At 40.2% G+C, this 26,619-nt stretch overlaps 1 protein-coding gene across 2 annotated transcripts; it reads left to right on the top strand.

Annotated features, from left to right (window-relative positions):
- The first annotated feature begins 227 nt into the window (after positions 1-227).
- On the top strand, positions 228-25,784 carry NUCKS1 (nuclear casein kinase and cyclin dependent kinase substrate 1). Of its 2 annotated transcripts, none has more exons than XM_070591799.1 (7): positions 228-614; positions 14,825-14,874; positions 16,860-16,965; positions 20,111-20,166; positions 22,277-22,429; positions 23,427-23,576; positions 24,571-25,784. In XM_070591799.1, exons 1-7 carry the CDS (start codon positions 598-600, stop codon positions 24,768-24,770), a joined length of 732 nt encoding a protein of 243 aa, XP_070447900.1. In that variant the 5' UTR covers positions 228-597; the 3' UTR covers positions 24,771-25,784. The 2 variants fall into 2 exon arrangements, with proteins under 2 accessions (XP_070447900.1, XP_070447901.1); XM_070591800.1 differs by having other exon boundaries at positions 275-614; positions 23,430-23,576.
- The last annotated feature ends 835 nt before the right edge of the window (positions 25,785-26,619 follow it).

The following is a 26,619-nucleotide window of genomic DNA, read 5'->3' as shown; positions in this document are numbered from 1 at the left end:
GATGATCAAGTCAGGCGAAATAAAACATCATTAAACTAACACTAAATGACGCTGAGCCCTGTATAAATCTTTTTTTCTAGTCGTTCCAAGATGCGACCCAAGACGAATCTGCAACTCTGGAGTGGAAACCAGGGGGCGGGCCGAGCAGCGACCATTTTTGTTTTGCGGCCGTGCGCTCTCAGAGCATCTTGACTAATAGGACCCCACGGAGGAGGCGGGGCCTATCAGGGAGTGGGGCGGGGCCCGGGGGACGTGATGATTCAAACGGACTAATGAGCTCGGCGCATCTGGCAGAAGCCGCCAATGACCCGGCGTGTTGGGGCGGAGCCCACAGGCCCTAGTGGGTTTGGCTGCACTGCGGCTTTGGCGCATTTTCGGCTGGTTTGATTCATCCATTTTGAAGAGACGGGGAGCGGGGGGCTCGTCTGGTTAAGGGGCCCTGAACCAAGGAGCGGCGGAGTTTGAGGAGCCAGCAGCTCGGGGTTCGGCGGCAGCGGCCCCATCGGCCGAAGTTGGGGGGGGTGGGGCGCCGAGCGCGCGGGGCGGGGGGGGTCCTGGTCTTTGGCTTCTCGGCTCGGTCCTGTTTCGACAGCCAACATGTCTCGGCCTGTCAGGTCAGTGCGGAGTCCGAGGCCCGGGGCGGGTTGGCGGGGTTGGGGGCGCGGTGAAGCAGCGGGGACACGGGCCCGGAGCCGGCCCTACGGGGCCCGCGCGCCCTTGAGCGCGGGGGGCTCGCTGGCGCGGGCTGCGCGGGGGCGGCGGCCGCGCTCCTCCCCGCCCCGCGCTGCGGGCCCCGCGCTCGGCGGCGCCCCCACCGGCCGCACTGGCGCGGGCGGGGTGTTCGGGCCGCGGCGCCGGGGGTGAGGTCAGCGCCCACCCGGCCCCACCCCCGCGGCCGGCCCGCCCTGAGCGAGGCGGGGCGCGGCGGCGGCGTGTGCCCCTTCCGCCCTCGGCCTGCTGGGGGTGGGGGCTCGGCCCTGGCTCCCGCGCAGGGGGCGTCCGCGCGGGGCGGGGCGGCGCCGCCCCCGCCCCGCCTCCGGCCTCGGGGCGCCGCGGGCCGCGCGCGGGGGCGGCCGGGGCCGGGCCGCCTCTCCCGTCCGCGAGAGTGAGCTCGGGACGGGGCCCTGGGCGGTGCGGGCCGCCGCCGCGCCGCGGAGCCCGAGCGGGTTGGGCCCGGCGCGCCGCTCCCCGCCTGGCGGCCCAGGGAGGGGCGGCTTAACGGGCCACCCGCGTTCTGTGCGGCTCCCGCGCCCGCCCGCCCGCTCACTCGGTGGGACAGGGGCTGGCTTCGGTCAGCCGTTAGACTGTGTCCCGAGGATCTCGGCAAGTTCGCCGTCCCCGGGGCCCCGCGCCCTTGGGGCCTCCCGGCTGCCGTGCGGAATGTGCCATTTGCGAGGGGTGTGGCCTGGGCCCGTCTGCTGCGGGGGAATGTGACTTCCCGTGTCGATCCGTGACGCCGTCCGTGGAGGGAATGGGCCGCTCTGCGTAGCGTTTTCTGAATAAATAGGTGAAGGTTTAGTTTAAAAATGTTGAACAGTTGTTGCTTCCCCCTCCTCGTTCCAAGTTGTTGGGAGAAACGGAAGTATTTAGCCCTGAAGCTCTAAAGAGAGGTTGGGACCCCGGAAAGGGTTGTTCCCCGCCCTCGCGTCTCCCGGCTGCAGCGGCGGGCAGCGGGGCGGCCCCGTGGCCGGGGGTCTGGAGAGGGGTCTCCGGTTACGGTGTGCAAAATCGGCCGACGTGTCTCGTCGATTTCTGTAGGATGTTTATGGGGGATCAGCCCGAATAGACAACATCGTAATAAAGATTTGTTTCACCTGGCTTGGGTCTTCTGTTTTCTGGAAGTAAAGTACTCTGTAGTGAGCTTGGACTAGCATTCTTGTCTACCTTTTAACTTAAGTTTTGATGTCTATTTATTTTATTTTCTTGTTGTGACTTTCTTATACTCATTTGCCTGAATTTGTGTTCCCAGATTTAGATATTGGAACATGAACAGAACTTTTGTTTTTACTCGAAAACTTGGATTTTTAATGTCACCAGGTGGGGATAAATATATTAAGCACGTTCTATCGGTTTTTTGGAGGCATTGGGGTTTCTGCACAACTTTTTTCTTACTCAATGTGTTGTTTAAAATAATTTTAAACTGTTTGTTTGCCCCATTTGAAGGATGAAGTTAATATATAGTGGGCTTTTTGTAATTATTTCTTTAAAGTCTTTAATATACTCATGACCAATAATAAAGCAGAAATTATTAAACTTGAGTTGGGTGGTTTGTTAAATTTTGCAATAAAAATCCTGTCTTAGAAGTGCTTTTGTTTCAAGGTATAATTGAAGAATCTATGTACTTGAGGGCATTTAAGAAAAAATTAATGATAGATATTTACCCAATATCAGAATGATCAGCCTTCTTTAAAAACAACCAAAAAAAAAAAGCACATGTTGGAAAATAAGTGAGTGCATCTTCTTTTGAGGTATGTTTCTGCCCTTAGACCTATACGTAATTTTGAGGTTTTTCTGGCTTTTGTTTTTACTATAAATATTATTTTTATTTAATATTAACCTGAGGGTTTAAAGTCTTTAAAATGTACTAATGGGTGCTTGACACCAATTTCCAAATGAAAGGAATGGTGAACTGATCAGTTGCAGTTTCATTTAGGCATGTGTGCAACACGTATCTAAGTGGTTTTGTTCATACGGTGTTCCTATCTTTACCTTTTACAGTATCTGACTCATTATATATAAGTGAGAGCTCAAATATTTTAGGCCTTGGATTCAAATTTATAGCATAAAATTACAGTCTTGGAGCTAAAAAGAAATTTAGGCAAATTCGTTTTACAAGTGACTTAATGGGGACCTGGGCGAGTTAAGTGCCTTGCATAACACAGTAGTAGATGCCAAGATTGATCCTAGAACCTAGACTTTAATTCCCGGTCCTACTCATCCTCCCCCTCCCCCTTTCCTCATGATAATCCCTTTACCTTCTGCCTAATAAGTATTGATAGTATTGTTGTGTATAGCACTTTTAACTTTTTTTAAAGTGCTTTCATGGCTCTTATCCTTGTGAGGAAGCAAAGAAAATGCTGTTCCTTTTAAAAAATGAGAAAGAAAGCTCAGAGAGATTTACTGACATGTCCAGACTAGAAACCAGGGTTCTTGAAATTCAGCTTGGTATATTCTCCAGAGATCCTCCTCCCTTATTGAAAAGAATCCAAGTCACGCAGATCAGTCTGTCTGCTCCTTTCTTTGTAACATAAGTGTACTTGACATCTTGTCTTTTGCTTAGCACTTGAGATGGCAGGGAACCCCTATCGTCAAAAGTTTAGATGTGAAAGCATAGGCTCTTACAGGTTGATAGAAAATTACCTTTATTTTTTGTCATGTTTATAATTATGTTAAGATTTAACAGCTTTCCCAAGATTCCAGATTGCTTTCTTTTCAAAGAGAATTTTTCTTGGGATTCTGGATTCTAAAAATTGATATTCTCTCTTACCAGAAAATTAGTTTCAAAAAGTGTTTAAAGGAAAAACTTGGAAACCTGAAAATTCAAGATAGCTTGGAATTTACGTAAGTACGCACAGGCAGACACTTAAAAGTTTTGTATCCTAGTAAATGTGGTTGTAGGTGAGCTTGGTTCCTTATATCTCTGCTTATTCTCTACTTACACGTTTGTGTGTGAGAGAGAAGTGTGATTTTATTAACTTTGGGTCTGTTCATTTTATAACAACGCTTAAATATTCAACGTTTCCCAACATGCATGTGTTTAATTAAGCTGAAAATTATTATACACTGTTTAAAGGGTGGTGTTTAGAGTAATTTACTGAACAAACATTTACTGAGAATAAATGCAGAGTCAGGCACTCTGCTAGAGGCTTTCAGTTTATCTTGTTTTGTCCTTACTACAGTCCTGTAATGTAGGATTTTTTAATTCCCATAATAACCTGACGAGATGAGATTAAAGAATATGTTACTCGAGGTCATAGAACTGTAAATGCAGAACCAAGTTTGCACCTGGGTTTTCTGAGTACAAAGTTGGCGTTCTTTCTGTCGTACCACTCTTTCCTTCCTAGTGTCAGGCATGAAGATGGTCAGATGTTTTTTGTTTAGTAATCTCTTCAGTGATGAGTACATTCTGTGTCAGTAGGGTTTTAGCTCTATATAGAAAGTATTTGAGGAAAAATGTGGCCCAAATGTTTTAAGTAGGAGTTTTGTTCAATTCAGTATTTAAAATAAATTTCAGAGATACTTCTTAATTAAAACTTTTTTAAAAAACTACAAAGAACTTCAGAGATTAAGTCCAGTTTCTTCAGTTTACCAATGAAGGATGACTTTGAAGCCAAAGGAGTTGAAGTGTAGAAATAATAGCAAAGCTGGATTTGGACTCCACAAGTCTTAGCTATTCTCCTTTCTGCCAGATTTACATTCACTGTGTTTGACTCCACCTAGAATATAGATTACGGGTCCATAATGCCGAGTTTGAAACCATTGGGGCCCTATGGTTTGGAAGTTCAGTTTTTTTCCAAAAAAGGTAACAAGCTGCCTATACTGTGTATCAGTGTACCATGACCAGTGAGTCTGGGGTAGTGCTCTTATAATCAAACACATTAATCTCTGCAGTAAAACTCACAAATTTTCACACTGAAAAGATGACTAAAAATCCCCTCACTGTTTAGGTCAAGTTTGCCACCATATAAGCTCTGGAAAAACTTTTTTGTTTTTCAGAACTTTTTGAATTTCTAAATTGTGGATTAGAGATTGTGGATCTTTATCAGCAGAAGTCCCTTTCTCAACCTTCAGTTGTAGAAAAGATAAAATCACTTGGAAACTCAGTAGAGCTATCACTTACCGAGCAACTCTCTTTGTATCAAATATTCTGCCAGCCGCTTTACGCATGTTTCAAAATCTTAAAACCACTCTTCAAGCAAGGTATATGTTATCCCCACTTCCTATGTGCAGTAGCTGAGGCTCGGACGGATGAACTGGCCCAGTTCACCCAGCTGCTGAGAGGTGAAGCAGGGATTCAGATCCAGGTGTGGCCAACCCACAGCCAGTGTGATCTTCCTCTGAGACACACTGGCCCAGGGTGTTACTCTTTCCTGTGGTAGTAGTGCACTTTGCCATCTTTGGAGTTCCTAATAGGACTTTTGTGGGGGGCCGGCGACCAACTTTAAAGTGAGCTTGGGGAGAGGGGGATGGAGAAAAGACAATTTTTTGGAAGGAATAGGGGAACACGTGAAGGGATTAAAGGAAGATGAACCTAAATGAGGAGGAAAAAGCACTAAAGTGTTATGTAGCTTTTTGGGGAAGAAATGTGGATGTTAGATAAGTGGCATTGCTTTAAGTATATCCGTTTCATAATAAAGGCATTTCCCCCAAGTGAGTAGATCCCAAAGCCACCTGAAGGACACTACAAGAAAATGGGCTAATTTACACGTAAGTATAGATGCAAAAATGCCAAACAGGATATTAGCTAACTGAATCAGATGTGTATTAAAAATATATATGATCAGGGCCAGCCCGGTGGTGCAGCGGTTAAGTTCGCACGCTCTGCTCCAGTAGCCCGGGGTTTGTCAGTTCTGGTCTCAGGTGCAGCCCTACGCACCGCACCGCTTGTCAAGCCATGCTGTGGCCGGCGTCCCACATATGAAGTAGGGGAAGGTGGGCACGGGTGTTAGCTCAGGGCTAATCTTCCTCGAAAGCAAAGAAAGTATATATATATATATATATATATATATATATGATCAAGTACGGTTTGTCCCAGGAACAAAAGAGAAGAGCCAGATTCAGCCCTAATGGCCTGGTGGTTAAAGTTCAGCGCTCACCTCCTCAGTGGCCTGGGCTGGCTTCCCTGTCTCAGACCACATCACCCGTCTGACAGTTGCCATGTTGTGGCAGCTTACAACTTAGAATTAGAATATACAACCATGTATTGGGGCTTTGGGGAGGGAAAAAAAAAGGAAGATTGGCAACAGATGTTAGCTCAGGGCAAATCTTTCCTTGCAAAAAAGAACCAACAAAACATGGCATCTGAAGATTGAGGAAGTAATTTTGAATAAAGGGACGTTGGTTTTATTTGTGTATTTTGCCTATTTTTTTTTTAACCAGAAATATAAAACAAGGCCACTATACTGTAATTCCAGGACACCATCCATGTTACATCCACATTTTAGTCCGTGTGAACGGTGCCCCTCTGGAGTTAATGAGATTTAGTGTCCGCACAGCTAGATGGGTTATTTGCAAACTTCAGTTGCTTGAACTTAATAATAATGAATTTATTGAGCCTGCTCTGAAGTGTTATTTCTATTTGTGCTTTTTAATTCTTAGTTGCAAAGATAGAAATAAATGTGACTTTATTACTCTAGATTATGAAGAAGTAGCTTCTTGGATTGTTGAGACTAGAGACAACGCTTAAGAGACTACCAGGCTGTACACTTTAGGAGAGAACATTTGATTCAGCACAGGACCGCTTTGGTCAAACGGAGGCGCCTCTTTGTCTTTGAAAATGTATTATCTTGATTCTAGGAAGTGGAACTGATTGTTGCAGAATTGCGTTACTATATTTTAAAATAACTGCTGTCTAAGTAGCCCTAATTATCGGTCTTTGAAATACTTCTGGAGAACTGTCCCCAAGGTGGCCAAGAGTGTTTCAAATGGGTATAGCGTATTTTCAGGTGCTTCTTAGTGCCTATCTGTTGTTTGAATTGTGCGCTTGTTCAGTTACCTGCGAATAAGCAAGGTGATCTTCAGGGAGGTTTCATCTGTCAAGGTAAAGTGACCCAGAAGATGAACTACTGGAGAAGCTAAAAAGTTCGAGCAGTGAAAACCCACCCTGCTGTTCCTCAGGCTGGGAAGCACGCGGCTGTCTGTCTGCCACAGATTGGTGCCAGCTGCAAAGGTTTATAACAGTCCTCCGTGTGGGAGCGACTACTGCCTTTCTACAGAGAAATGATTCTCTGAATTCAGAGACTATCAGAAACCTTGCTCTTTGAAAGTATATCAGAAAGAAGGAAACCTCACACTTGTCAGGAGGAACTAAGTCCTCTTGATAGAGAACTAGCCTCAATTTGCAACTTTAGAGCTTCAGGAGAGGAATTACTGGACACAAAATTCCCCATCTACCTTAACTTTGCCAAGAAATAGGACCCGAGGTCCACTTTGCAGTCCACACCTGATGTTGACTCCTTTATTACTGTGCTTTGGGCCTCAAGACACTGCTTCATTTCAATTTCACCTGAATTCTAGCCTTCCCCCAATCCTTTAAGTTTTCATGTTTGGTGAGATGCTCCACACTTCTGACGTGCCATCACCTTTGTTGTAATGAGTCAATAAACCTGACAGTCAGGCTACAGTTTCTCCCTGGTGATTGGGTTAAAACAATTGTGGAAGATTCCGCTGAGGTTTCTGAGACTCTGCTGCAGACAGGACTGTGCTTGGTAATGTGCACATCTGAGACCTCTTCAGTCTCACCTGCTTGAGGTTTCTTTGTCCTTAATTACATAGGGTTTGCACTAAATTTCTGTTGGGAAAAATGTAGCCCATTTTATTTATATAGTACTTTATCTGACGCTCATTGAAATTTGTGTATGTCTGACTGTTAAGCAGGATATTTTCCTATATGGAGAGAATATGAAATTGGAAAAATTGGGGGATTAAGGAGTGCTATATAAAAGTTAATATTTGCTTATCTTGACTAAAACATAAGCAAGTTGATAAAGATTTAGTAGGGGATTGTGACAATAATCTAATAAACAGATGTGCCTGGCTCATCATTCAGAACTCCTTTACTCCCTTCTCTTTTCTGCAGAAATTAGAAATTTTCCATTTGAAAAACTTTTAGGAGCTCTTTCCTATAACGTTCTTGATTTTTTATTTTATTATTATTTTTTTATTTTTCGAGGAAGATTAGCCCTGAGCCAACATCTGCCAATCCTCCTCTTTTTGCTAAGGAAGACTGGCCCTGAGCTAACGTCCGTGCCCATCTTCCTCTACTTTATATGCAGGACGCCTGCCACAGCATGGCATGCCAAGTGGTGCCATGTCCGCACCCGGGATCCAAACCAGCGAACCCCGGGCCGCTGAAGTTGAACGGGCGCACTTAACCACTGCGCCACCAGGCCGGCCTCACGTTCTTGATTTTTTAAATTTTGGCTTTTGTTTTTTACTTTTTGCTTTCTTGTATGTTGTGACTGTTTTCAAATTTTATGTTTAGTTATAAATAACAGAATGGTATAAGATACAGACAAAGCAATATATCTTAGCCAAAAGGAACTTGAAGCTCAGGATAAGTGAAGCAGTTGTAAGAAGTTACCGTGAATTGAATTCAGGTATCCTGGCTTCTATGAACTAGCATTTTTGTATTCTGAGAAAATTTGGCATGTGAATAATCTTGGAGGGAGAGGAGAACGGAGAGAGGTAAGTGTCTTCAGTTTTAAAGGCCAGGAAATGGTTGATGTGCAGAAACTAATGGCATCAGGTCTATGGAGGAGTTCGATTTGTGAGCACTTAGGAAAGGAAGATTTAAGAGGGGGCGGGCATCAGCAGTGTCCTGTGGGTTATAGGGTTGGACGAGCTCAAGTGGGAAAGTTGGCCTTACCACCTAATGGCTTGTGGTCAGTTGTTACTTAGCCTTTCTGAGCATTAGATTCTTCAGATAAAATTGAATTCATGTAAATTAGCTCCTATTGTGAGATTGTTGTGAGAATTAAATGAGAATTTAGGTGAAGTATCTGGTGCATAGTAACTGCTGTTAGAATTATTGATAAAAATCAGCATGGATTTACAAAAAAACCAGTCTTTTAGATCAGTGGTCTTCATAATCTTGACTTTCAGGAATATCTCAAGCATTTGATTCAAATTTTGTTTTTAAAATATAAGTAATCTTAGAGATCAATGGTAAGCAGTTCTCTTTAATGCAGGACTTTCAGAAATTTAACATGTTTAAGGAGGTGATACTATCCAAACTAGGAAACTTGTAGAAAACCTATCTTCACAGAATACCATTTGGAAAATTCTGTAATGAGAAATTTTTTAAATTTGAAATTACAAGACAAATTGATACCCTTAGAATGTTTCTTTTACTTTTAATTATCCGTGTTTTAGTTTGTGGTTCCTGGAAGTATTTTGTTTGAACAAAAATGTTTATTCTAAAAAGTTTAACTATCATTGATTTAAACAAACTCATTTGCTTTTAAAAAAATTTATTAGAGTGAAAGAATATTGGAAAAATACTGGGTTTCTGTTTCAACACGGATTTTGACAGAGCTTCACATGACATCCTTGTGGGGAAAATGAAGAAGTGTAGGCAGAATGACAGTTGATTGTGATGGCCTTGTGCCTCAATAGCCGTACCCAGAGAAGGCTGAATGATAGATTAATGCCAGCCTGGCAAAATATCTCCACTGGTGACTTAAAGGGCTTCGTTCTTGGCCTATGCCAGTTACGTTTGTTGATAATAGGAAGTTGGGAAAGATTAAGTGATGTGTTGGAATGAAGTATCACTACACAAAAAGGTTGTAGATTTGGGGAAAGGAGGTTTTAGTCATTGAAATTGCAATATCCGGTCCACTGTGTGATCTACCAGCCCAAAAGGCAGCTGAGATCTTGCATTGCATTAGTACAAATATAGAGTAGAATGAGAAGAGGAAGCTCATAACCCTGAGCTGCTTCGCCTCCCCAGACTCACCTTTTAAGAATCATGTTATGTTTAGACCAGGGCACTGCTTGATACACTTCACTAAATCCAAGGTGCTGTGGAGGAAAGCGACTAGGTCTTGAGGATTCCTGAAGTACGTCGTGAGGAAGGGTTAAGGGAACCCTAGTATTAGCCTTGAAGAAAAAGCGGAAACTGATAAACTTTAAGGCTGCTCTGTGGAAGAGGGTTAGGCTTAGACCAGGAAGTGGACAAGATAGAATTGGTGAGTGGACTTGAGAGGCAGATTTTCCCTCAGTGAGAAGAACTGTTTCATTGTTGGAGTTTTCTTAGAGTTGGTTGCCTTGGGAGATCATGAGAGATTCTCTGTCATTCGCTTTGAGGGACGTTTGTTGATAGGATAACACATTCTGGGTAAGGTTGGATTAGACTGAGGTCCAGTAGCTCCGGTACGTATAATACACCTGGTATCATCATCGTCCTGTCACCAGCCGCCCACCCCCTACTGCCCACCAAACTTTGATAGGCTTTATGAGTGCTTAAGCTTAAAACAGTGATTTTCTTAAAAAGATACAAAATTAAAATAGGAAGAGATGTTATACTTTTGTGGCCACAGATCAATAACAAATTGTTCTTTGTAAAGGTGAAACTAAAAACTGCTTTGGAAATCTCTTTTTGCAGTCCTCTTTTTATTCTAAAGCAATGGCTCCCAAACTTTGTTGATGACATTCCTATAAGAAATACATTTTACGTTGCCGTTTGCTACACACAGGAACACAAACACCTGAAACAAGTTTCAGGAATTTACCCTTATTTAGATACAGGTTTCTTTGATATTTTCTGTTTCCTTTTGCTTTTCCTTTTAAAATGCTGGTTATATAACAATAAATTCATTTCAGGACCTGGAAGTGGGTTGTGACCTACAGGTTGAAAAACGCTGTTCTATAGAATCTCATTCATTTGATGAACTGAGATGTTTACCACCTAGGTGATTAGTGAAAAGGGCTGTCTTGGCTATTTGGGGTTTCTCAGAACTCAGATTTCAAATGTACTTTAAGTGCCTCATGAGAAACTTGTTAAATTCTGAAAAGTTAGGAAAATGAGTTTTTTTCTTCTTCTTCCCTGCATTGACCAGAACAGTATAACTTCTAAAAGGTGAAAATGGAGGTATAGTCAGCTTGATTGAGCTAAAACATGTAGAAGATTGTGTGAAAGTCTCTCCAGTTTGCCATGAGAAACTGATTTTTTATTCTTTAAGTAGTATAAAGCTTGGGGTGTCAATAATTAAATGTGGGTTTATATTTGAAAGTTCTGCTTCCTCACCTGGAGCTTGTCATCTTTCTCCATATTTTGACGTGCAGGCTTGTTATAAAGTAGAGCTGGATTATGTGGTTTTAGGGTTTTTCTCATCTGTAAAGACCATTGGATGAGATAATCTCCAAGATGTGGTCATTTCCATCTGTGGAATGCTGTGATCCTTGACTCTTCAGAATGTTGGCTTTATATACCTTGCATTTCAGGAATCTTTGTTTTGGTCTTAGGTGGTTGCTGCTATAAGAAAGAAGCAGCATTTTGGGGGTAGACTTATCAGTATTTAGTAGAAAGAAGTTGATGATTAAGAGAGTAGAAGAAAAAAAATCCTATTGCTTCTAAACTGCTTGAGTTATCCACATTTGGTGCCCAAAACAGATCTTTTAGTGTACCCTGTCTAGCTTCCCACTTTACCTTTCATTTTTGCACTTTAAACCCATACAAAAGTGGAGGCTTCTCATCTCAAAACCCTCTTGATGATCATCCAAGAACTGGTTCATTGTGACCAAGGTCCATTCGGAATCTAGATATAGAGATTATATCAGCTTTTAATGTAAGAGAAAGCACATAATTGAAGTTTTTCTGTTCCTACATTTTGTATTTAAACATCGTTTTTCTTACTGGGTTACAGTTCTCTTTTCTAGTGCGGACTTTTAGACTTGTTTAGATGGAACTCCAGTTGATTTGAGTGACAGAAGTTGATCTGACTTGTATGGTGGGTTTAAAAGAGCTACTGCTGCTGCTTTCTCTGGCCTGAATGGTAACCTGAAAGCCGTCATAAGTTGGAAATAATATAAAAATGGGGAGGTATTTTGGTATTGCATTTCAATGAAATGAGCAACAAACCATTTAAAGACAATCTTTCTAAATGGTACTAGAACCAATACTAAGACACACGTATTTTAAAACAGAGTGACTTCATCATCATGTTCAAATAGTCGAGTGTCACTTGTTTCTGTAAGATGGCAGTAGTATTCTGGGTGGAGCAAGTTAGTGCTTACGAGTGATAACAGCTGCTGTTCATTGGATCAGTTGTACACCTCGAACTCAACAATCTTGAGAGAGAGGGATTGTTACTCCTATTTTACAGGTGAGGAAACGGAAGTTTAGTGAGGGGAGTAACTTGCTCAAGGACGTACAGTTAGCAAGTGGCAGAGCCAGGATTTAAACCCAGTTCAAAAATTTGTGTTTTTAACCTCTGTGCTATATTGAAATTTTGTGTTGTCCTCCCGGTTCTACTTGTTGATGCTTATTTTACACAGAAGAGGTTGGTTTGGCTTTGGCATTTAATTTAAGTAGTGGCATTTTGAGAAAGTAAGAATGTTTCTTTGTTTCCATCTAGAAGTAGAACTTCTTGTGCCCTCAGATTTAAATAATATTCTTAAGTATTACACCTCTATTCCAATATATCTTCTCAGTTTCCAGTTTACGTAGGAATAAGTTCATGAGAAATGTATTTCAACCCTAAATAAGGTAAATCTCCAAGTAATGGAAATAGTAGGTTGTTTTGAATAAACCTCTTTATTTATTTATTTTTTTTGAGACAGATTAGCCCTGAGCTAACATCTGCTGCCAGTCCTCCTCTTTTTGCTGAGGAAGACTGGCCCTGAGCTAACATCCATGCCCATCTTCCTCTTTTTTATATGTGGGATGCCTACCACAGCGTGGCTTGTCAAGTGGTACCATGTCTGCGCCTGTGATCCAAACCAGGGTTGGGGTGGGGGGCTGGAATAAAGCCCCCACAGACACTGAAGGAGGACTGTATTTAGTATGGAGGAAACTAAATTTTCTTTTGTTATTAAAGGTAGTGGGAATTAAATGTCTGATAGGCTGAAAACTCCAGTCACCCATACATCTCTTTACTGATACCCTTTCCCGCCCTGATCCTTTTCAGAGCCAAGTCAACTCAACAAATTTCTTGAATTTGGTGTTCTGGATAACGGAGAGGCAATCCCTGTCCTTAAGAAGGACATTTAGTGGGGAAGACAGATATTTAGTAGATATTCCTAGCATCAGTGAAGGGTTAAAGGTGTTGAGAGGAGGTGAGGTTGTATCTAATACGAGTGGGAGTGATATGAACAGGAGCTGCAATGAATTTGACTACTGTAGTACATACCTCATGTAAGTGGAATTGAGTCATATTTTTAAAGTTAACTTTCCTAATAGAATGGTATCTTTGATACATAAACTCAGCTTCTTATAACAAAACAGACAGTTGGAGGCTATTTTATAGTTTTGCATCTTGACTCATTGAAACAGTAAAGTGAGAAGATAATTCATTGTTGGTAGTCTAAAGAAAAACAAGGCAAATTTCCTTATGAGCCCTTCTCTTTTTCTCTTAAGCCAAGAGTGTAGCTATACTTTGCTCCACATCTAAGCCCTAAACGTGTGTTCAGAATTCATCCTTACCCTATCATTTTTGCATATTATATAGAAGTTGTACCTGTACTTGAATCCTTACCATCCTGTCTTTGAATTTAAATGGTGTCTTAATCTGTAAAAACGAGGACTATCCCGGGGCCAGCCTGAGGGCGTAGTAGTTGAGTTCAGTGTCTTCTGCTTCGGTGGCCAGGGTTCATGGTTTCGGATCCCAGGCGCAGACCTACACCACTGCAGCCATGCTGTGGTGGTGACCCACATGTAAAGTGGAGGAAGATTGGCACAGATATTAGCTAAGGGCTAATCTTCCTCAAAAAAAAAAAAAAAAAGCCAGGGATATCCCTCTGCTCAGGTTTAAGTGTAGTTAGTGGTGTGCTTCTCGTAATCCTTTCAGTTTAGCTGTTCAGTATCCATTTAGTTACAGTGCATCTAAGGCTCTTTCAAAGCCAGGCTATTTGGATGCTAACAAGGAAGCTTTTCTCTCCCTCTAGAGGAGAAATTGGAAACTGTTAGATTTAGAATATAGAGTAGAAAAATGGAAATTAAGGTTTCTTTGAGATGTTGAAGATGCCTTACCTAGTAAGAAGCAGTTAAATTGTTGAGTCAAGTAGATAATGCAAATTTGTGAGACTTTAATATTTTTCTTAGTTACAGACTCTTTAATAACAAGCATCTTTTTATTAGTTAATTTTTAATCAGTTTTTAATTAGTTACTTTTTTTTCCCTTCCCCTTCTATGTGAGGCTAACTTACTGTCACCTTAATTTGTGTATTATAACATTTAACTGTATTATACTTAAAAATCACTTTGCGGGACTGGCCCAGTGGCACAGTGGTTAAGTTCGCACATTCCACTTCTCAGCAGCCGAGGGTTCGCCAGGTTGGATCCTGGGTGCAGACATGGCACCACTTGGCAAGCCATGCTGTGGTAGGCGTCCCACGTATAAAGTAGAGGAAGATGGGCATGGATGTTAGCTCAGGGCCAGTCTTCCTCAGGAAAAATAGGAGGATTGGGAGATGTTAGCTCAGGGCTGATCTTCCTCAAAAAAAAAAATCACTTTGCTTTGGAAAAAACTCGGTGATAAGATACATGTGTATGTGTATATAGCAGTAAGAATAAAACAACATTTATAGTTTTCGTTTGTTCATGTGATAGCATCTCTGTGTACGGTGAATAAATGTGGTAGTTTGGCTCATTTTGCTGTTTTATGTGTGTGTGTTTTGGGAGGTGGAGGTTATTTTGTGGGGAAGAACAGTACCTGTGCTGTCACTGGGGTGAGCAATATGGGAATTGTAGTTTGAAATAGTTTTGGTATAAGCTGCACTTCCCTGTAACGAGATGTGAAGTTTTTTGGCTGAGGTGGGGGCTTGTTGAAAAATAATTTTCAGAGAGCTAGTGCTAATTCTGTTGATAAAGTAGAAATGTGTGTTCTCGTATCTTAGAAAAGTCCTGTATTTTCATGATCTTAATTAGAGTCTCTTCCTTCTACAGAAATAGGAAGGTCGTTGATTATTCACAATTTCAGGAATCTGATGATGCTGGTAAGTTTTGTGATTTCAGTAAATTCTCAGTTGGACCAACTAGTGGAAGAATAACCAGCTTATGTACTTTCTTATCATGCTTTTGGAATAAATTTTGTTTTTTGTTTTTCAACTACTAATATATGTAAATTATGTCAAGATCTGTGTTACCCAAAATAAGCAAGTTGAACTTGGCATGAATTTTAACTTTTTCCTAGTAAATCATTGATAATAAACACTTGAATAATTTTTTTCTTACCTTGTTTTGGAGTCCAAAGTGCAATAATTCTGTTGCAGTGTCTATTACTTAATACAGCCCTTGCTATAATCACAGTAAAACTTGTACCTTGTAATAGGGAGTACTTAAGTTTTTTGATTAATAAAGTAACTAAGATGAGAGTATTTGGTGAAGTAACTTTGATTGGTGAACTAATTCATCATAGAATGAGTAGTGTATCTTACATCTTAACCATAAGGGTTTCTTGAGAATAAGTCCTTAATCTCATTTTCCAGATGCATTTACCATTATTTTTTTAATCTAATTTTACTTCATAAAGATAATATGTGCGTTTTGGGAAAACATAGAAAATGTAGAAGTGTGTAAAGAAGAATAAAAAATAACATGATCCAACCTCTCAGAGGTAATACTAACATTTATAAAATGCTTGCTAAATGTTTATATTTACTCATTTAATCCTTAGAACAATCCTGCCATTGACCAACAAGCCATTTTAACTTTTGTTAAAAGGGCCTTTTGCCTTTTTTCCTTTTAAAATTGTTGTTGAAGTCTTGCTATAGAATTTTGGGTTCTGTCCCCTCCCATTCCATCCCTGCTTATGACTTCATAACTTTTTCGTTATTAAAAGTTATTTGAGGGGGCTGGCCCCGTGGCCGAGTGGTTAAGTTCACGCGCTGCACTGCAGGCGGCCCAGTGTTTCGTTGGTTCGAATCCTGGGCGTGGACATGGCACTGCTCATCTGGCCACGCTGAGGCAGCGTCCCACATGCCACAACTAGAAGGACCCACAACGAAGAATATACAACTATGTACCGGGGGGCTTTAGGGAGAAAAAGGAAAAAATAAAATCTTTAAAAAAAAAAAAGTTATTTGAGGGGCCAGCCGTGTGGCCAAGTGGTTAAGTTCGCACGCCCTGCTTCGGCGGCCCAGGGTTTTGCTGGTTCGGATCCTGGGTGCAGACATGGCATCACTCATCAGGCCACGCTGAGGCGGTGTCCCACATGCTACAACTAGAAGGACCTGCAACTAAAATATACAACTATGTACTGGGGGCATTTGGGGAGAAAAAGCAGGGGGAAAAATTTTTTTTAAATTAGAAGTTATTTGGAAAGTTCCTGTTAGCGGTTGTATGATATTCTGTAATGGAATTTATAATATATCCAACCATGTAATAATTGCTAAAGCTCCAGGCTACTTCCAGATCTTCACCATTATATATAATGGTGTAGTAAACAGTTTAGGGAATAATCACTTTTTAAGGTGGGGTAATTTTCTTTAGTTTTGTAGGACTTTTGAAATTGGGAGTATTTTCCTCAACTGTCAAAGTATGCTATATTTAATGCTTTAGTTTAAAAGTAAACATAATTGATAACAATAATTGTGTCAGGATTGTAAAATTATGGGTTCTTTACATTCTAAGTGCTTGTAATATAACCGTATTACTATAATAGTTTTCAAATAAATATGAAGATGGGAAAATCTTTAATAAAAGGGTAGGATATAAAATGATGAGAGGTTTGGCTATGGATATATTAAAATGTGCACGAGTACTAGAGGGTAATATGCAAAATGGAAATGATTGAGTTAAGGTGGTGGGACTTGGGCAGAAAAGAACTTATTTTTTTAAAAATGAAAGAAAATGATTTGGGAAGTCCTGTCCCCTCACCATTTAAATAGCATAAGAGAGAATTATCTCAGTAAATACAGTAATAATTTCTATATGTAAAAATCATAATATTCATTAAATTTGAAAAAAATGCTCTGTTTAGATGAAGATTATGGAAGAGATTCGGGCCCTCCAACTAAGAAAATTCGATCATCTCCCCGAGAAGCTAAAAATAAGAGGCGATCTGGAAAGAATTCCCAGGAAGATAGGTAAGGGGCATTGTTAATCTGTTCTTATGCTGTCACCAGTCTGACATGAGGGTAGTATCTGATCTCTAAATTGGTGGAATCTCCATTTACTTTGGGAAAGTGTCTACTTAATGTTGTTTTGCTATTTCATATTATCTCAGGCAGTGCTTCTGAATCTGGAGGTTAGCCTCTTTAAGGTCATGAGGCTTGCTTGGACTCAGCCTGGAATCCAAAGTGATCTCCAAGAATGTCTTTGTTGCTACCTCCAGCCTCTGAACATAAGCAGAAAGATTGTTAAGTGTAATTTGTTACCTGAGGTTAGTATTGACATTTTCATTGTAATGACAGCAAAGAATAAGTGACCTTTCCCATTCAGTCACAGATCACTGGCAGAATCATAACTAAAGCTTATAGAATCTTCAGTTGTATAGCTTGCCAAGTTTTATTGTCTAATCAGTTCTTCTTCATTTAGATAATTTAATCATTTGAACAATTTCCCTTCCCTTGGTTTTATAAATGAGTTCAGATGAGTTGTAATTTTAACTATAATTGCCTTGTGAGAGCAGGATACTGTAGCTTTCACGTCTCCTGTTACAGGTATACACACGCACTCTCATACTCAATGTAGCATAACTTTAAGACCTCCTTGGTGATGGTGATGATGATGATGATGATGATGATGATAGCCACCATTTGTGATTATTATGTGCCAGTCTCTATTATGTGCTCATGTGTATTCATTATCTTTGAATTCCCACAACACCTTTATTAGGCTAGGTAACATTGACTTAGAGGGGCTCAGTGCTTTGTCCAAGGTTACCCAGCAAGTGGACCTGCAGGTTTTGAAACCATGTCTGTTGGACTCCAAAGTCCATTTTTTAACCATTGGACTATCTCATTTCCAAATAATACTATTAGTGTGGGTTGAGAGAAATGAAATAATATTTCTCACTAGTTCTTGTAAGATTTTTGTCTTCAAGCACTAAAATCACTATAATAGCCCCAGGTAGAAGCCATTACATTCTGAATTCACAGGAGACTAAATTTGTAGAAATAATAATATTAAATACATACATTTACCTAGAATTTCCTGTTTGCTTGTATTCTAACCTCTAATATTTTTTTCCTGCAGAATTTCAGAAATGTAGTTTTGAGGAAAAATAAGGCAAAATTATACTTGGGGAGACAAGTCTTCCATAGTTTCATAGTATATTTCTCTAATCCAGTTTATTGTAGCAACCCAACTTAGAACTGTCTTGCATTACATTCATTTATTATATTTCTCCTAGGAATAAGCTTCATGGCCTGTTATAATGTCTCATTGATGTAATTGCTATCTATTCTAAATTTTTTCTTATTGCAATCATTTGGTTTTATTATTCTCTCCTAAGTGTCAGAAATGGTTGAAATAAAGTACAGCTTTTATTGCCATTTGTATTAAGTGCCTTGTATGTTTATTCCCTTGGACCAGTATTATGTTGATTTTTTTCTGTTGGTCTCTATTTAAAAGTGCAGCTTTTACTTGACTTTGCTGTAGAATGGGGCTCACAGATTAATGAATGGTCTGTATAAACACAACAATAAAAGAACTAGAGAAAATCATACAGTTCTTTGTCATTGTAAGAGACTTGTGAATGAAATGCATAAAAACATTTCTATAGCATAGTCACAGGTTTCAGAATTAGAGTGTGTCTTGGGTAGATTCCTTAGTAAAGAAATAGGTTTGGTTTTCCTCTTTGCTTAGGAACCTTAGGTTCAGTAGTTTGTCATTTGAGTGTGGTCTACATTATGGGAAATACCGAAAGAGATTTACAAGACCTACTGTTGGAGAAAGGAAAGCTATGAAGGCAATTCTTGTGTGTGGTGGTTTCTTTTTTTGTCAGAATTTCTCATGGAATCGTAAAATTTTAGCACTGAATAGTACCAAGTGATTTACCTAAGATCATACAACTAATTAATGACAAAAATCCCAGACTCTTGAGTTAAGATTTCTGAGGACATAAAATGTGCATCTTTGTCAGGGGCCGGCCCCGTGGCCAAGTTCAGTTCACACACTCTGCTTCTGTGGCCCAGGGTTCAAATCCTGGGCACGGACATGGCACTGCTCAGCAGGCCACGCTGAGGCGGCATCCCACATCCCACAACTAGAAGGACCCATGACTAAAAATACACAACTATGTACTGGGGGGCTTTGGGAGAAAAAGGAAAAATAAAGTCTTAAAAAGAAAAAGTGCAGGGGCTGGCCCCGTGGCCGAGTGGTTAAGTTCTCGCGCTCCGCTGCAGGCGGCCCAGTGTTTCGTTAGTTCGAATCCTGGGCGCGGACATGGCACTGCTCATCAGACCACGCTGAGGCAGCATCCCACATGCCACAACTAGAAGAACCCACAACGAAGAATACACAACTATGTACCGGGGGGCTTTGGGGAGAAAAAGGAAAAAATAAAATCTTTAAAAAAAAAAAGAAAAAAAAAGTGCATCTTTGTGACTTAAAAATTATTTTATAAAACTTGCCGTTGGACTATGAAGCTCCTTAACTTCTTATTTTACTTTGCAGTGATCTCGAGCTCACTTTTATTTTCTCCGTGATACAAGGCAGGCCTGTGTGTTGATGTTTCTGATGTATAGAAATATTGGGTGATAATTAAGTGATTTTCATTTTTGTTTTAGATAAATTTTGAGGCATATTGTAGTATATATAACTGAACTGCAGTTTCCTCTAATAATTGTATTGTAGGTGTTTTTTCATCTATATTTGGTACTATCCAGTTTTTTGCCTACACTATCACCATTGACACATTATGTAATTTATTTAAGTATTTTTATACCCTGCCTCTGACAACAGAGAATTTTTTTCTTATTAAATGTTCTTGTGAACCAGGTCTTATATACAGGTGAGAAATTTTCAGCCTGTATTAAGATACCTTCTTTTTTTCCCTTTGGGTCTTTGGAAGCAGTGTTTTCCCAAAGTAGATAAAATTGTGCTGATTCACTAGCATCCCTGTCAAGTAGGGAAATAATGGAAGCAGTTTCACTCCTCAGCATCTGTTTGAATATTTTATGTATAAAAGAGATCTTCTTCACTCTTCTCCGGTCAGATACCAAGAGGTCTATGTTCACTTAGATTTTGATCTAAGACTTTTAAACTTTTTCTCCCTTCCCCTTACAGTGAGGACTCAGAAGAAAAAGATGTGAAGGCCAAGAAGGATGATTCTCACTCAGCAGGTAGTAAACAATTTTTAATGTAATAGGTGTAATTCTATTTATGTATTTGTTGAACATTTTAATAAGTGGTTTTGTAATAATGCTAGGCACTGTTGAAAATACTGGCATTACAGACTTTACGTTTCCATCTTTGAAGAGCTCATAGTGATGTTCAGTCTTGATGGCTTATTGTAGTCACATGTGAAGGTTTTTTAACCTACTGCTTATGCTCCATCCCACCCCAGGATTTCTGGTTCAGTAGGTCTAGGTGGGATGTTGAGGCTTTGTTTTTTAAAAGTATTTACAGATTATTCTCATGTATAGTCAAGAATAAAAACCATTTATATGAACAAATAAAAGACATCAAACTGAATAGAATAAGAATATATATAATACTAAGTGAAATAGAGGTATTAAAAAGAGAGAGTGATCAACTCTGGATTGAAAAGTACACAAAGGTTGGTTTCAGTCCTACTCTTGTTAGCTGAGAGGTAGACCTTTGAAACCGTTAGCCACAGATAAAGCTTTTGTAAGAATTTTAACTTAAAAGAATTAATGAGGAGACTTCATGGCCAAATAAAATGTTAAATCCTGATTATGTATCGTTGGTATTTATTTTTTTAACTTGAACTCTTCTACGAATTGAGAGTTTATTCCATGTTGCTCCCACCCACTTTAGTTTTGATCTACGTTCTCCTGCTTTTGCCTTTCTAGATCTGCCTTTAAACAAGGCTGCTATTTAGCCGATATTTAGAGGGTAGACCAAGTTCCACTGAGTCCACTCTGCTGAGCTGTTGTGCTCTCATTCCTTTTCAAGTCTGCTATCTCACTGCCTAAGTCCAAAAGAAATTATATTAACCTTTTGCACTATCTAGTGATGTTGTGATAATATAATATACATTTTTATTCATGTGCCTTGTGAATTTTAGTTTGAATCTCTTACATTTCTTAGTTTATTGAGCACTTCAAGATGAATAACTGTACTGGTGTTAAACACAGCTGCTCCCAGGTGGATTGAGTTTTGAGTCTACTGAAGTCAGTTTTATTCCCTGTGTCTGTTTGTCTCTAGATGAGGTTTTTGACAGTGAAAGTGATGACTTGAACCCAGACCATGGCAAGGCTTATAGGACTACAAGTGTTTCCTGAAGAGCAACAGCTAAACCTTAACAGAATAAGGGAGCCTCAAAGTCCAGGAAAAGGCCATAGGTGGAGACTAATACAAGTATACCTTGGTGTAGAGCCAATAGGCTTCAATCACATTTATTCACAAACACAACTGTGTGTTGAAATTTCTTTTTAATTAATAGACTATAGTATGTGACAGTAATTTTTTTATTATGAACTTGTATTAAGATCTAGTTGAGGGGCTGGCTTGGTAGCGCATTGGTTAAGTTCGCACATTCCACTTTGGCGGCCTGGGGTTCGCATGGCACCACTTGTCAAGCCATGCTGTGGTAGGCGTCCCACATATAAAGTAGAGGAAGACGGGCACGGATGCTAGCTCAGGGCCAGGCTTCCTTAGCAAAAAGAGGAGGATTGGTGGCAGATGTTAGCCCACGGCTAATCTTCCTCAAAAGAAAAAAAAAAGATCTAGTTGATCTAAATATGTGTTTTAAAGATTTCCCTCAATACTCTCTAAATTGAAATGGCCATGCCTCATTCATTGAAAAGGGTAGTGGTCTGCATTGTTTTAGGGTCTGCATTTGTGTGTCTTAGTATAAATATCATTGGAAGACAGGCTTCCCCTCTTCTACTATTTAAAAATACTTTTCTAACTTTAGTTTCTAAAAACTGAGCATAGATTTGAATGTAATTGAGAATTTCAGGGCACAGCAATGATACAAGTTTAAAGTTATGTTGTAGAAAGCATGTGTTCACACCTTACTTTGGCTATGTTATTACTTAAAACTCTACATATCTAAGTTATTTTATGTTTAATAGTGGACAGAATCTTATTCAAGTTGATGCTTTGAATTTTAGCTCCTCTTTTGTATATTTTCTAGGCACTAAGGATAGAATTGACCCTTTTTGAGTGAAATAAAGCTACAGGTTTTCTCTCATCCTGGCTGTTCTAGTCAGCTGTCGAATAAACACACATCTCTGATCATTGGTTCTAATTTTGATGTTGCAGAGGACAGTGAAGACGAAAAAGAAGATCATAAAAACGTGCGCCAGCAGCGGCAGGCTGCCTCTAAAGCAGCTTCGAAACAGAGAGAGATGCTCATGGAAGATGTGGGCAGTGAGGAAGAGCAGGAGGAGGAGGACGAGGCACCATTCCAGGAGAGTACGTAGTCGGCTTGTGTCTTTGCAGTTTGTGACCTTGATTACTTCAGCAGTTTTGTGGATGCTAAATGTTACAACTAGTCCCTTGAATTAGATGCTCACTGGTTCAGAGACTCTCATGATTATGATGTTCATCCTTTGTACTCAAATACTGAATGAACAGGGGCTGACCCCGTGGCCAAGTGGTTGAGTTTGCACTCTCTGCTTCGGTGACCTGGGCTTTCACCGGTTTGGATCCTGGGCGCAGACACGGCACCACTCATCAGGCCACACTGAGGTGGCGTCCCACATAGCACAATCAGTGGCACTCACAACTAGAATATACAACTATATGCTGGGGGGCTTTGGGGAGAGGAAAGAGAAAAAATAAACAAAATAATTTTAAAAAAGAGATTGGCAACAGATGTTAGCTCAGGTGCCAATCTTAAACAAATGACTGCATGAACAGCTGTTAGAGCAACAGTCGCATGGTGAGTGTTGTGATTAAGGTTAGTATTTTGGCCTGGTGGAGAAGGGTGTAGGCCTCCCTCGACAAAACAGTATTAATAGCAGAATTTAGATCTTTCACAGGTGATTCAGGTTAATTATATGTATTTTTGCTTTGTATGTAGTTTTCTTGTTTCATTTATTCATAGTTGGACCAAACAAACCAAGTCAGTTCAGTTTCATTTTCTGGGTCTCACCAGTACTATATGGGAATGATGGAAATACAAGTTTCTTGATGGCTTCAATTTTTATTCAGATTAAGTCTTATCTTTTCCTGTTTTTGACCTACTCTTCAAACAAGTCAGTCATATAACCCTCATGTGCGTGCTAAACTCATTTTACAGGTGGGGCCAGTGACAACTCCAACCAGATTGGTAGTCCAGCTGCAAAAAGAATCCAAGAGTGTTTGACTCCCAAATCCCATCCTCCAGTCACTCTTAGCACTCTCTCCCTTGGTTCACTGGAAGGATGTATGCATTAAGCTGAACGTTGAAATTCTTCTTTCCTCTCAGAAGATTCCGGCAGTGATGAAGATTTCCTAATGGAAGACGATGATGATAGTGACTATGGCAGTTCAAAAAAGAAAAACAAAAAGATGGTTAAGAAGTCCAAACCTGAGAGGAAAGAAAAGAAAATGCCCAAACCCAGGCTAAAGGCTACAGGTGAGCTCTGCAGAAATGAAAGTTAAATTATTGCTTTGAAAAATTTCAAGAACCAATACACTCTCTCTACAGAAGTTCTTCGTTAGGGCTTGGCATTCACCACATACTTAAGAATTCTGAAAGGATCCTGTCTTCTACACCTGGAAGTATCGCTTATTTATTAATGAGGAGTCCAGCCCCTCCAAGAGTCTGGTAGCTTAGCCCTGTTCTTCAGCTGCCGCCAAACATAAGCAGGATTTGAGGATGACCTGTTTGTGTCAGGCATAGTGATAGAAACACTGTGTTAACATAGCTATTGCTACCCTTTTCCCCCCCCGATACTACAATCCCAGCAGCTAGTGAAGACATGAAGTTGTGAAAATGTACACCTACAGTAATACATTGAAGTTCTGTCGTCTGATCCCTGGACCACCACGTATGCTAGCAGAATGAAACCGCACTTGACAACACGGATTCATTTTCTTTGAGCCCTTGTGGTTTCTGCCAGATATTCTCCTAGGTGGAGCTAGTTTGTCATTACATCAGAAAGCTGGATTTGTTTTTTGGGTTTTGTTTTTTTTTTTTAATTCTGGCAAATAGAACTGGTGATTTTTAAACCTTTTACTCATCATTTCTTACTGTTGGGAATGATGGAACTATCAAGTTATTTGATGGCTTCAGTTTCTACTCAGATTAAGGTGTATCCTTTCTTCTTCTTGATTCACTTTTTAAACACAGACAACTTTTATCATAAACAGCTTTTAGTTTTACAAGCCACTAAGAATGATGCGCAGTTTCTGTAGCATCCTGTTGGTTTATTACAAGCATTACTGCTAACATAACATTACAGTGTTGGTAAAAAGTGATTGGAAACCAGTGCCCACCTTGGTTTTTAGTAACTTGGGGTATTGTCTTTATAGATTTTATTCTTACAGATTGTTTTGTTTTGTAGCTGATTTTTATTAAAGACATTTTCTTCCTTCCCTTCCCCAAACTGGTATTTTTCTTCTTTCAGTGACGCCAAGTCCTGTGAAAGGCAAAGGGAAGGTGGGCCGCCCCACAGCTTCAAAGGCATCAAAGGAAAAGACTCCTTCTCCCAAAGAAGAAGATGAGGAACCAGAAAGCCCTCCAGAAAAGAAGACATCTGCAAGCCCTCCACCCGAGAAATCTGGGGATGAAGGGTCTGAAGATGAAGCCCAGTCTGGGGAGGATTAAAAATGATGGTTTGGGGAGAGATTTTATTAAAAAAAGAGGGAAAAAAAGGAAAAAAGAAAAAAAGAGGAGGGGGAAAGAAAACCTACTTAAGGTAGAATATGGTTTTGGCTATGGCTTGACTCATGGGCTTTCAATGCTTTTTTCCTTTTGTTGAAAATAACATTTTCTCTCTCTCTCTCTCTTTTTTTTTTAAAGAAAACCATTGTATGTTTAATTTACCTTTTTGTCTATTGGTCTTCTTTTTGCCCCTGCCCTCTTCCCCTGCCCTCTTCCCAATGAAAGCCATGTCAAATTAATCACTGGATTGACTACTTCATCTTTTTATGTTTAATGGAAGGTATACCACAGTTGTAAAGCAATAAGATTTGGATGAACATATGGAAATTTTGCTTTTTGCTAAATGGTAGCAAGTTGAACAGTGATCAAAAAACATAGGGTTTTAGTTAAAAATGATTGCTTCTTTCTCTACCTGGACTTTTTAAAAAATCAATTGTCATCTAATACGAGTTTATATATCTGTATAAAAAGTATAGATATCTAAAAAAAATCATGACTTTAAACTTCCACTGATGGGGCAGATAGGAGATAAAGATGAATTCTGCGTTGTTACTAAAAGTATTCGTATTTTTTACCTTGGGGGCAGGGCAGGGAATGGGGTTACCTGACCTTGTTTGAGGGTATGGGTTTTTTTTACTTCACTTGTTATCTCAAAGAGACTCGGAGCCAGCGATCCTTTTATCCTGCTACAGTCTTTAAGGAACTTAAAAAAACAAAAAAAGCAAGGGCCGCCAAAACTTAAATTACTTTTGATTTTTTATTTCATTCTCTAATGGTTCATGTTCTAAAATATATATGTATCTATTCTGTTTCTTGGATAAGATTTCACCAAGGATCCAAAAAAAAAAAAGCCTAGAATTTAAATGGTAAGATCTATATGCATCACAGTGGATTTCTTCTTAAACTGACAGTGTTTAGGTTTTAAGCAAATAAAGTACCAGTTAATGTGAAACTCAATCACAAAGACTTGAGAATTTCCTTTATGAAAAACAGGGAATTGAAATTGTTTTATGCCATAGGTATGCATTCAGATCCCATGAACGATGCTCTGTTTTTATTTGGGGATAGAAGTTTTCCTTTTCATATGCCTATCTTCCCATTTCTTCATAGAAGCGTGGTATGCAGTGCATCTTGGCTTCTTGCTACTTTATCGGACACCACTGCACACCCACTCCCGTGCCTACCTGCTCTGCTATGGGACGTGATTTCTCCTGGCTCTGTTTTTCACTGCTTCACGTCCTGTGCTTGATGGGAGTGTGTCAGATGCTGCTCCCACACTATTCAGTGTGCTTTCATCTTTTTTACTGGTGCCCTTGCTTACTGCTCATGTTGCTTAAAGCAGGAGTTTTTAAGGGGCGTAGCAGGGCTAGAGAAACCGTGCATTCAGGAGGCCTGTGGGCAGTTGATTACAGACTCTTCACATGCCTCGTGAAAGCAGTTGGGAGATAGATCTGTAAGTTTGGTCCTCCACATCCTGATGCCATGAGCTAATGGGAGCAATGTTAGGGGTCTTAGTGTGCTAATAAGTGGAAAAATTAGTGAAATTTAACCTCTGCCTTTTTATCTGGGTTTGCTTCCTTAATATCTTACTTATGCAGTTTTCTTTCTATCTTTTAAGTTACGGCATATTTTTCTCTCAGACAACTTGGCTTTCTTGCAGATGTTCCTAGGACGAAAGGTTATTTAAGGAATACTTTTACTCTGATTTTTAGGACACTTTAAGGAATATCCTTACTCTTTGAATTTTTTAAAAACAGTGGCAGAGAGCCATTTCACTGTTGCACGGTGTGCT

Source organism: Equus przewalskii, chromosome 23, assembly GCF_037783145.1.
Source record: "Equus przewalskii isolate Varuska chromosome 23, EquPr2, whole genome shotgun sequence".
Lineage (NCBI taxonomy): Eukaryota > Metazoa > Chordata > Mammalia > Perissodactyla > Equidae > Equus > Equus przewalskii.
The sequence above is the reverse complement of the archived record's forward strand: the minus strand, read 5'-3'. Positions and strand labels throughout refer to the sequence as shown.